This window comes from Tachysurus vachellii, chromosome 12 (genome assembly GCF_030014155.1).
Source record: "Tachysurus vachellii isolate PV-2020 chromosome 12, HZAU_Pvac_v1, whole genome shotgun sequence".
Taxonomy (NCBI): domain Eukaryota; kingdom Metazoa; phylum Chordata; class Actinopteri; order Siluriformes; family Bagridae; genus Tachysurus; species Tachysurus vachellii.
This window is the reverse complement of record NC_083471.1, coordinates 15,925,462-15,937,699: the sequence shown is the minus strand read 5'-3', so window position 1 is coordinate 15,937,699 and position 12,238 is coordinate 15,925,462. Positions and strand designations below refer to the sequence as shown.

The 12,238-nt window shown below is 38.3% G+C and overlaps 1 protein-coding gene across 1 annotated transcript in view; it reads right to left on the bottom strand.

The window, feature by feature from the left end:
* Nucleotides 1–1,146: 1,146 nt before the first annotated feature.
* Nucleotides 1,147–12,238, bottom strand: part of ak5l (adenylate kinase 5, like) — a 12,776-nt gene continuing 1,684 nt past the window's right edge. The window contains exons 2-8 of the mRNA XM_060883706.1: nucleotides 11,538–11,724; nucleotides 9,882–10,049; nucleotides 9,525–9,697; nucleotides 2,306–2,419; nucleotides 1,682–1,873; nucleotides 1,345–1,426; nucleotides 1,147–1,261 (exon numbers count right to left, since the gene is read on the bottom strand). Coding sequence (XP_060739689.1) covers nucleotides 1,248–1,261; nucleotides 1,345–1,426; nucleotides 1,682–1,873; nucleotides 2,306–2,419; nucleotides 9,525–9,697; nucleotides 9,882–10,049; nucleotides 11,538–11,724 — 930 coding nt within the window. The 3' untranslated portion in view covers nucleotides 1,147–1,247. The remainder of the gene's footprint in view (nucleotides 1,262–1,344; nucleotides 1,427–1,681; nucleotides 1,874–2,305; nucleotides 2,420–9,524; nucleotides 9,698–9,881; nucleotides 10,050–11,537; nucleotides 11,725–12,238) is intronic.

Here is a 12,238-nt window from a genome sequence, read left to right as displayed (position 1 = left end):
CCACATGGCAGCAAAACATCTTCAATGTGCTTTGGTTTAGATTTTACAATTCTCTGGAACTCATCTGGAAGGATGAACACCATTCTCACAAAAGTTGTTCCTGTTTTTCCATTAATTTAAACACATTATCTTCACATGTATTCAATCACATTTAGATTTTTTGACTAATGGATTTCATATTTCCATCAAACTATTCAGTAACCCCTCTGTGGGTGAGAACATTGTTTTCCCGGTTAAGACGGTTCCCATCATGACAGAAATGTTTAGAAAAAATGAAATCCATCAGAATAATTTTGTATTAATTTGCATTGACTCTTGCCTCTAAGAGAAAAACTAAACCCAGTTCATATTAGCAGAATGGCTCCAACAGCATATCAGTGCCAATGGATTTTCCTTTTAATATTTAACACCTGTTCACCTTCTCATTCATGCAATTATATTGAGATTTTCACACACATCAGTCTCCAGAGTTTACTTAGAAAGGAGTAATTAAGAAAAAACCTCCAGTGAGTATCAGTATGAGGACTAAAATGCCTTGTTGATGCAATGATGATGAGATTGAGATTGAGAATGGCCAGACTTTTTTGAGTTGATAGAGAGGCTACAGTACAGTACAGTGACAAGCAGAAAAATACGTTAGAATGAACATCATGTTGAGCCTTGAGTCAGATACTCAAGGGTCAGATACAGCAGAAGACCATGATGGGTTCCACTTTTGTCAACATGGACCAGAACCTCAAAGTTTTGAGTGCAAAGGGAGGCTATACTCATACGTATTATTATAGTGTTCCTCATAAAGTGTCTATTGGGGTAAAATGGCATGGGGTATCTCTCGATTGTCTGCATTACCTTCTGTTTAGTGTTCAATGTCATGCCATAGACAAAGGTCAAACATTTATTTATCAAGACCTTTATTCAAAATAAAACTTTTTATAATTCAGAAAATGACTTTTAACATAATGATATTTTTATATGATGACAAAGTCTCTTTTACAGAAAATTTAAACAATTCCTCGCTTGAAATTCACTTACAGTATATAAATAATTAGAAGAGTAAAACACAGGTTAAAGCAGAGCAGACTTAAAGCCTCTTGCACAGCCCTGGCATGACAGTCTTGATCATGCCTTTTAGAGAGGAACAAGCTGGCCATAATAAGAAATGTCTTAAATTGTTTTAAAAATACATTTTTAAGTAAAACTCAAGAACCATCATAGAGAAGCATTTAAAGGTTTTGTGGTAGTACTTATTAACCCTTTGGTTCTGCAAAGGAAGCATAGTACAAATTAGAATCTTTATTTCAAATACATTTTATTGTAACATGAAATTTAATAAAAAGTCATTACCTTCCTCCTTTGCAAACAGTTTCTCTTTCACTATGGCTTTGATATCTGTGGAAATGTCATCTTCTTCTCGATCTGCATCAACCTGATGACAAAATGTTACCTTACTATAAAAAAACCTTACTATAATATTCCATACTAAATTTCGAAGACAGCTTTCATCTTCCTGTCTTGACGTAATCATTGAAGTCCTAGCATATAATGCAGTTATTCATTTTAAAGCATATACTTTGGTAACTACAGTAAAACAAATGGGAAAAGTATGCAGTTATGAAACCATGTAATGTCAGTTTAGATAATATAACCCAAGTATATGGAATTGTCAACTCTGAGCTCTCACCCTAATAATTAGTCCTCTCTCCTGGTAATATTTGGCTATGAGGGTTATGTTGTGCTTGAAGGTTTCAAGTCGTTTCTCAATGGCATGGGTATTATCATCAGGCCGACCCTGCTGCAGGGCACGTTTCTCCAGGCGCTGACGCAGCTGCTGATTAGAACAAGCTAGTAGGATTACCAGATCTGGAGAGCCAATCTGATGAGAGGAAATGTTGTATTAAAGGATTTTTATATATCTTTGGTTTTGCTGTCCAGCATACAGAATTCTGAAAGTTGATTTGATTGTTTCAAAAGCAACTTAAATCAGTAATTATCATCGGATTCATTGTAACGTAATACAATAATAATAAAGAAATGAAAAACAGTGTTTTCACTAAATACATTTTGACACTGCATCTGCACTGACGTAAAAAAAATCTATATCATGCTATCACTAAGTCATGCCTCAAGTAAAACGGTCAAAAATATTATATTTTTAAAAGTTGGCTTTGTGTATATGTAAATAAAAGTTAAGTTGGGTCCTAAGCATTACTGTAAGTAATGAAGTTAAAGGTCTCTGAAGATAACAGTAACAGAAATTGCTATTGCAGTGTATAATTAGATCACCTCATCTTAGTGAATTGCTTACTTGTTCTTCAAAGGTGAACACTTGAGATATTTCCCGTGGAAATCCATCCACAATGAAACCTTTGGCATCTTGTTTCTTGATGAATTGATGCTTGAGCTCCTCAATTGTTGTCTCCTAGAGAATTTAATCTCAGACTGTGATCAAGGCAATCAGTCCATGTTTATTATCAAGTGTTGTACTGTAATATAATAACAGATTTCTGTTACATGATTATTTGCCTACTTTAATATGTATAATGAAATAAAACTGTTTGTAATTTGCTGTGGGGTGTTAGACTATATGATTATACTGACTCAAGATGACTGACACTAATGTTACAATTAACACAGCAGTGTGCTAGAAACAACAAATAACAATGACTTGAATTTTACAGGCTTACAGAAACACTAATCCAGATCAAGCTAACACTTATTGTTTGTAAAGAAGGTGTACAGCTTTATATCAAGGAGTTAAATATATTACTACAGTGACTGAAGGTGCTGCTATTAATAATCAAATGATGTCACACTAACTAGTGTTTTTGATCTTGATTAACAAATGTACTAAAGTATTTCACATATGTGTAACCCATAGAGAAATAAGGGCTACTATATTGTAGTTCCACTCCCAACCATAGGGGAGCTGGGGGACTGACTCGATTAGAGCCTATAGTAATCACTCACTCACTCATTTTCTACCGATTATCCGAACTACCTCGGGTCACGGGGAGCCTGTGCCTATCTCAGGCGTCATCGGGCATCAAGGCAGGATACACCCTGGACGGAGTGCCAACCCATCGCAGGGCACACACACACTTATAGTAATCAGCATTTCTTTCTTTTTGCTACTTCTCCTCATGAATGAAAATTCTACAACCAGCTGAATTAACACTTCTAAAATTCTAAAACCAGCAGAAAGCAGAAAACCCAGGAAATAATTCCAAACAATTGAAACTCCGGTGAGTGGAAGCACATTTTGCTAAGTATGATGCTACTTTTCATGTGTGCTAAAATGTTATTGGGGAATTGTATTTGCAGAGTTATCTGTAAAGTAAAATCCAAACGAACTATGTGTCCTTATAATTACATAAGGTTTATCTACTTAGTTATGCTTCATGGTGTTACAATGCTAAGGGGTGGCTAAGGCTGCAGCTCGTTAGCATCGGTGCGCTAGCATGTAAGTAGAACAGAATGGTTCAGGATAGCATGTAAAAATTCCATGTCATTTATTTTGTAGTTGCTGTTTATGCAATATGAGTGAATACAACATGCTCATTATATCCAAGGTACATGGTTAATGTAAATGATTGTGTTATTCCATATTTTTTTTTTGCTTATTGCTTATGGTAATTAATTTCCTTGTATGATGGAGTTTAAAGGAATTAATGTGTAACCAGAAATATTATTACACATTATAATAATGTGTTCTTAATGTGTACGAATCTGGGCATGGCATAACACTTCCTTCAAATTGTTTCATCGCAGAACTCCATACACCGGAGGAGATACATGACAACTTATCGTCTTCCGATCGAAAAGCTGTTGCTACGGAATGCTGTATTATGGCTTCTCAGTCAGTCAGAGAACATGTTAAGCCAAATCTAGAATTTGATTTTGGTGATCCCCCCCTCTCAAATGAGTGGAAAGAAAGAGTAACTCAAAAACTCAGAGCTTATGCTGATGTCTTTGCCCAGCATGATCTTGATTTTGGGCATGCAACTAAAATCAAACATCATATTAACCTAAAGGATGAAGCACCCTTTAAGCAAAAGTCTAGGCCTATCCATCCTAATGATTATGAGGCTGTAAGGAGACACCTGCAAACCCTTTTAGATGCAGGGGTTATACGTGAATCGGAATCCCCTTACTCTTCACCAATTGTGGTGGTTTGGAAAAAGAATGGAGAAATACGCCTCTGCATCGACTATCGTAAGTTAAATATATTAACAATCCGAGATGCATGTGCGCTTCCAAATCTTGAAGAGGCTTTTTCAGCTCTTGCTGGATCCAGATGGTTTTCGGTAATGGACCTTAAGTCTGGCTATTACCAGATTGAAATGGAGGAACGAGATAAGCCTAAGACTGCGTTTGTGTGTCCCTTGGGGTTCTTTGAATTTAATCGTATGCCGCAGGGCATCACTAACGCACCCAGTACCTTCCAACGTTTAATGGAAAGATGTATGGGCAGTCTTAATTTGAAAAAGTGCTGGTGTTTTTGGATGACGTCATTGTGTTTGCAAGTACACTAGAGGAGCATGAAGCTAGGCTTTTACAGGTTCTCCAGCAATTAAGGGAACATGGCTTAAAACTATCCCCAGCAAAATGTCGGTTCTTTCAAAGTTCAGTACATTATTTAGGCCACATAGTTTCCAGCAAGGGAGTAGAGACTGACCCTGAGAAGGTTAGTGCCCTCCATACCTGGCCACAACCACAAACCCTCACCGAGCTCAAATCTTTTCTTGGATTTGCAGGATATTATCGCCGTTTTGTAAAAGACTATTCAAAGATAGTCCAGTCTCTAAATGACCTTACCAGAGGCTATCCACCTTGTAGGAAGGGCAAAAAGGCAACATCTTGTTCTGGAAAGTACTTTAACTTTAAAGAACCATTTGCTGATCGGTGGACAACCGCCTGCCAAGAATCTTTTGAGTTAATCATTGAAAAGCTTACTTCTGCACATGTGCTCGGATTTGCTAATCCAAAATTACTGTATGTTCTCCACACTGATGCCAGTACCTCAGGGTTAGGGGCTGTCCTATATCAAGAACAGGAGGATGAAATGCGTGTTATTGCCTATGCCAGCAGAGGGCTCTCGCATAGCGAAAAGTGTTATCAAGCTCATAAGCTGGAATTTCTTGCTTTGAAATGGTCTATTGTAGAGAAATTTCAAGACTATCTCTACGGAAACACATTTACAGTTGTCACTGATAACAACCCATTGACATACCTTCTGAAGTCAGCCAAACTGGATGCTGCCAGTTATCGTTGGTTAGCTGCACTCTCCACTTTTGATTTTAATATCAAATACCGTGCTGGAAAGAGCAATCAGGATGCAGATGGCCTCTCAAGGCGGCCTCATGAACCTCTAGCCGATGACTCTAACTCTCTGGAGGAACGGGAGCGAATAAAACAGTTCGCATCTCATCATCTGTCTTCATCTCCTGATCAACAAAACTTATCCCCTGACATTAATTGGCGCTTTATATAATCGACACCTTCTGGTAGACCCTGAGAGTAAAGAACCATACATTACATTGGTAGAATCCCTTGCTATTCATGCTGATGCAGTGCCTGTTGTTTACGAAGAAGAAGTATTGTTTGGTTATCGCATCGTACCTACCTACAGTGAAGCGGAACTCCAGCACCAGCAAAGGTCTGATCCAGTTATTGGATGCGTCCTTGATCTGTTGGAAGCTGGGAATGAACCGAACCCCCAACCTTGGAGCTGACTCCCTAGAACTCAAGTTAATACTCAAGGAGTGGAAACGACTTGAGCTGAGAAATGGTCTCCTCTACGGAACTCGCCAATCTGAGGGTGAGATTACTTACCAGTTTGTGGTGCCTGGTTCACTAAGGTAAACCATTCTTACGTGTCTCCATGATGATATGGGGCATATGGGATTGGAAAGAACTCTTGACTTAGTTCGGTCAAGGTTTTATTGGCCTCAGATGGTTATGGATGTGGAAAGAAAACTCAAGTCCTGTGGACGTTGTGTTAGGCGAAAAACACCACCTGAGAAAGCCGCACCTCTTGTGAGTATTGAAACAACTCGTCCAATGGAGCTTGTTTGCATGGACTATTTGTCATTAGAGCCAGACAGTCATGACACCAAAGACATCTTGGTTATAACTGACCACTTCACCAAATATGCAGTTGCCATACCAACCAAAGATCAGAAGGCCACAACTGTTGCAAAATGCCTTTGGGAACAGTATCTGGTGCATTATGGGTTTCCAGAGCATCTGCTCAGTGATCAGGGAAGGGATTTTGAGTCACGAGTCATCAAGGAGCTTTGTGCTTTAGCTGGAATTACTAAAGTGCACACCAGTCCCTACCACCCAAGGGGAAATCCTGTTGAGCGTTTCAATTGAACTCTCCTTGGTATGTTAGGAACTTTAAGTGAAAAGAAGAAAAGTCATTGGCATGACTATGTAAAGCCACTAACCCATGCATATAATTGCACCAAGAGTGAGGTCACAGGGTTCAGCCCTTATGAATTGATGTTCGGGCGTCAGCCTAGGCTACCAGTGGATATTGCATTCTGCTTGCCTGTTAAGAATGGAGCTCCTAAGTCTCACTCTCAGTATGTAAAGACCTTGAAGGTGCGACTACAGGAAAGTTATCAGACGGAATTCACAAAAGGTGGCTGAGCGGAACAAACGTCGTTTTGATAAGTCAGTAAGGGAGTCAACATTAGCGGAAGGTGATCAAGTATTGGTGAGAAATCTTCGACTGCGGAACAAACACAAACTTGCTGATAAGTGGGAATCCACCATGTACAAAGTTATGAAAAAAATGGGAGACCTACATGTGTACAAGGTACAACCCATAAATGGGGATGGTCTTGTCCGAACTTTGCATAGGGATCATTTACTGCCATGCGACGACTTATCCCAAGGCGAGGAAGTTGATCAGGATGAGCCCAAGGCCTGCCGGCCAAGGACTAGAAGTGCTCAACCGCAACATTGTGAGCTAGAGGATGAGGATGACTTGCCCTTTTATTCCACCCAGCTACCTGAGAAAAGGTTTGTTCAAGTATATGATATCCCAAAGACACAGCAACAAGGTAAACCCACAGAAGTGAGTGACAATATGACAGTTGAATTTCCAACTATATCACAGACCTCCCTACCCCAGAATGAACTTTATACTGGACACCCTGTCTCATTGGAAGAACCTGTAGATGCAACTCCTGAGACAATTGGGGAGGAGGAAACTATGATTCAACATGAACAGCATCTGGCTGTGGAGAACAAATCTTTACCGGATGAGACAAACACAGAAATTCCAACTTTCGTTTTTGAACCAACTGATAAATATAGATTTGGGAATTCTGAAGTGATGGAAGTTAGAGATGAAGTTCAACAAGATACTGATTTTGATGCAGAAACTTGTATGGAAACAGATGGAGGAAAAGAAAGTGAAAGTGCACAAATGAAATTGGAGAAGCAACTGGTTCTATTCATAGGCCAGAGAGATCAAGGCGACCACCAGGTAGTTTCACCTACCCTGAGATAGGGAAACCATTAATATCCTTTGCACAGAATCTCCTAAATAGCTTGAATCAAGCACTTGGCACCTTTGGTGGCTATGATATTTCCCCTATTGAGGTTGTTTAGACTGAACCGCATGAAGGGAGCTGGGGGACTGACTTGATTAGAGCCTATAGTAATCAGCATTTCTTTCTTTTTGCTACTTCTCCTTGTGAATGCCAGCAGAAAATTAACACTTCTAAAATTCTAAAACCAGCAGAAAGCAGAAAACCCAGGAAATAATTCCAAGTAGAAACAATTGAAACTCCGGTGAGTGGAAGCACATTTTGCTAAGTATGATGCTACTTTTCATGTGTGCTAAAATGTTATTGGGGAATTACCTTAACTAAAAACCAGTCGGAGTATTTGCAGAGTTATCTGTAAAGTAAAATCCAAATGAACTATGTGTCCTTATAATTACATAAGGTTTATCTACTTAGTTATGCTTCATGGTGTTACAATGCTAAGGGGTGGCTAAGGCTGCAGCTCGTTAGCATTGGTGTGCTAGCATGTAAGAATGGTTCAGGATAGCATGTAAAAATTCCATGTCATTTATTTTGTAGTTGCTGTTTATGCAATATGAGTGAATACGATATGCTCATTATATCCAAGGTACATGGTTAATGTAAATGATTGTGTTATTCCATATTTTTTTTGCTTATTGCTTATGGTAATTAATTTACATGTTAAACCTGTGTTAAACAGGGTAATTTTGAATGTATGATGGAGTTTAAAGGAATTAATGTGTAACCAGAAATACCAGAAATATTATTACAAATAATTAAATTGTAAGTGTGAATAGTTGATGTAACTTGACTAATAGATTGAAGTGTATTCCTAAATATTGTTAACATACACTTTAAAAGAAAAAGAAGTCGATGAGGTCTCATGTTAGAAAAGGGAAAAAAGAACTGAATTGTTTTTGTCTGTACCGTTTGTGCAGATTGTTTTTTTTGAGTACTAGAAAGTCTGGATGAACTGAGATGGCGAGCCTAGCCTGCGAGACTGGTAGATGATCTTTAACGGAGTGGCCAGCCGTTGATTTGTCACCAGAGGAATCCTGATTTACGTCGAGAGTGCCAGTTAAGGCACATTCAACGAACTTTGGATCCATATTCCACATTCACTTACGGAACCCATTGAACATTTAAGGGGAATTTACTTTATTTTTCTATTATTTTAAAGCGCTCTTTCTTTTTTCTTTCTTTTTCATTTATTTTCACTGTTGTAAGAAGGCAATAAAATTGTCAGTTGTTCAAATCAATCGGGGCTTCTCTCGTGAATTGACCCAACCTACCTCTCATCGAACCTAGGTAGATGTTAGCGTCCTTTAGTTACTTCCATAAGATCAATACCATAGGCGCTACATATGCATGCACTGTCCACGTTATTAGTAACCCCTGCACATTTAAGCAGTTATCGAATCAGTCAATCATTTAACAGCAGTGCCATGCATACAATCATGCACACAGAAGTTAAGATACAGATTAATGTCTACATCAAACATCAGAATAAAAGAAAGTGTGACCTCTGTGACTTTGATTACATAAAATGAATAGCAATAAAATTAAAATTGTAGTGTGTTTATATGAGTTACTATATCCTCCCTGGCAGCTCAAACCAATCTGGCAATATTTTCTCTTATCATAATGATGTTTCCAGCAACATGTCTATAGACTGTTATATGTAAAAATCCCAGGAAATTTACCAAATATTCATTCCATGGTCGAACATGCCATGGTCAAAGTCACAGAGATCACACTTTTCTTCATTCTGATGTTTGATGTGAACATAGAATGAACATTTTTACCTGTATCTGCATGATATGATTTTTTTGCATTGTGTTGATGCCCAATAATTGACTGATTACACATGAACATGCAGATGGAAAAAAAATATATAGTGGATGGTATTGTGTGGACAGTGGAGTGTATTACCGTATCATCCATTTGCTGATACAGTGAACAGACAGAACTAGCACATAATACCTGAGGTGCCAGCTCTCCATTGGCAATGATTTGAGCGATCAGTTCCCATTTCCTGTCACTGGGAGCATGCTGAAGCAGCTGGTTTCTTAAAATTTCCCCAACAGACACACACTCGAAGTGATAATGAGCTGCAATCTTAGCGGTCTGAGTGCCCTTTCCACTGCCTGGACCACCTATGGAGAGAAAATAACTAAAGAACTAAAAGCTCCAATGAAATAATGTCAAAAATCAAACTAATCAATAAATATTAATACATACTGTTTGACATTTTATTCTGTAAAGTGAAATAGTCTGTAGCACAAATGTTATATAAGTAATATAATAGATTATCCTGTAATGCCACACAAAACACCTCACCTATAATGAATATGATGTGTGGCTTTGGTTTTAATGGGTCAAAGACATCATACTCCTGTATGAGTCCAGAGGATTCTGTCATATCAGAATCACTCTCAATGGAGAATTGAGCCTGAATGGGAGGCAATCTGTCATAGCGTCGGTAAAGCCCAGGACCAGGACCACTGTCTGTGGAAAGTGAAATATAACATGAGTTATATTATATTTAATATGAGTTCCCTGAAGCTGACAAGACGTTATTTGGGTATTCTAAGCACAGCAGGAACACACTCATGGAAGTGTGTTTAAGGCTGAACCACAGTGATATTTGGGGTTTAAAATACTGTAGACTAATTAGCCATATTATTTTACACAAGACTTATTGGTCCACCATGTAAGCATAAAGGCATAAACAGTATAGCTCATCTTTTTCCTTACACAATTTATGTTGATCACTTTATAGCATACAGGTGTCAAATACAAATTTGCAAAAATTTATATTGAAATGACACATAGAACCAGGGGCTCTATGAACAGGTCAAATGTACTGGTTAAAATGAGACACCTATCCACTGGTTTTGATACTCTAACCTGCTAAAAATAATACATATCATCGCTGCCGGGCGGAAACCTTGTATGTCCAAATTTTGTCAGTTTCATATTTTTTCACATATCGATGCTGTTGGTAGGTCCCCACGTGGGTCTGTTATTTTTACAAGTTATTAACCAATCTAAAGTCTTGAAAATAGCTTGAGCGCAAATCTCATAACTCCATTGGACACTTCAACTGTCCACCTCTTCCTCACTCCGCGGGAGAGCTTCACGGCATATTTCTCCTCAAGAAGAGTCGCAACGAATCAACACGTCTTCTGAGGTAAATGTCTTCAAAACACTGGGCTCAAAGAAAAAAAAATCTTGACCCCCGCTAGTTCTGGTGCTCGTCTGAGGACAAGAATTTAGCGCAAGACAATCCACTACAACGCGGACTAAACCCTGTGCACTGCGGATAAGGTACGACGTTTTTTTAATTTCCTGAAAAATAACGGTTTTGGAGATACGAGGATTCCGCCCGACAGCGACAATATGCATCAGGCATTGCACCTTTAGTGTGAGTCACTAACTGATGCCTAGATCCCAGACTCACCCAGTGTAAAGACCAACAGAGGTGCTACAATAAAAGAAAAGTTGATTAAAAACAGATTAAAAAATAAATAAAAACTTAATGGCTAAATGTAATCATGGGTTTCTTTAGGAATTGCATGTTTTCTCTGTTCCTGACTAGTCCATACTGACATTGTTAATCATCGCCTGCAAAAGCACTGATTAATGATATGCTTTTGTGTATGTGTACAAAGTGCTAACTTGCATTAGATCCATTAGTTGTATCTCATAGTTTCTTATTGTTTATATAATCTAAGAATTAGTTATTCTGGATGTATCCTGTGTTTGTATTATGTTTATTGTTTTACTTTTTTCCACCATGCTTCCTGTTTACACCAAGATTCTCAAAAAAAAAAAAAACCTTATAAAGCCTCGCTCTACTTGCATCCCACTGCTTTTGCGTTTTCAATGCTTGCATCAAGCATGCTTGATGCTTTTAGCATCTTTGACAAAATATTGTATTGATTAGTTGACAGACATAAAATAACCAAGCATGACTGTAGTAAGCAGAACTACCCAGCTTGCAAGGAGCTTTCTTTCCCTGTGCAGTGGTAATCGGTGGTAGTGGTTTACGATCAGGCATGATGAAGGTATCCCAGGCCACACATTCAGGACCTCCCAGCTCTCTTGCTTTCTGCAGGCAGTTTTCCAAAAAGCCTAAAGGGTCTTCAGGGCGGTGATACATCAAGCCAGTCAACATGCTCTTGGAAAGAGTAATACAAAATGAATGGTATTAATATTAATGCCTTATAAATATACAACATATGTCTAGCTTGATGGATAAAGTTCTAAGTTCTAAACCATTGCTAATATTTATTATTTAAGGTTATTCAGATAACATATTTAGCCACAATCCTGAATGCACTTTTTTTATTATTACTTTTGCTTTATCTAGTCCAGAGATCATAGTAAACAGTCCACGCCTAGACAAACCAGTGCATACAGATTCCTGGACAGCTCTAGATAGACAGACATGTGAGATAAAAAGAAAGAGAAACAAAAAGCATAGTGGAGAAAATAATAATTGCAAATGGCCACTCTATTCAGCCCACACAGCTGTGTTGTGGGCTGCCCAGGAAAAAGAGGACTAGACCTCCTTGTGTTAGTCAGCCATATACTTTTTATGATGCAAAACAGATACTGCATTTACATGTAAATCCACTGAGTGTGCAGACTGAGAAATAATCAGCTACTAAATAAGGTATCAAGGTAGATGA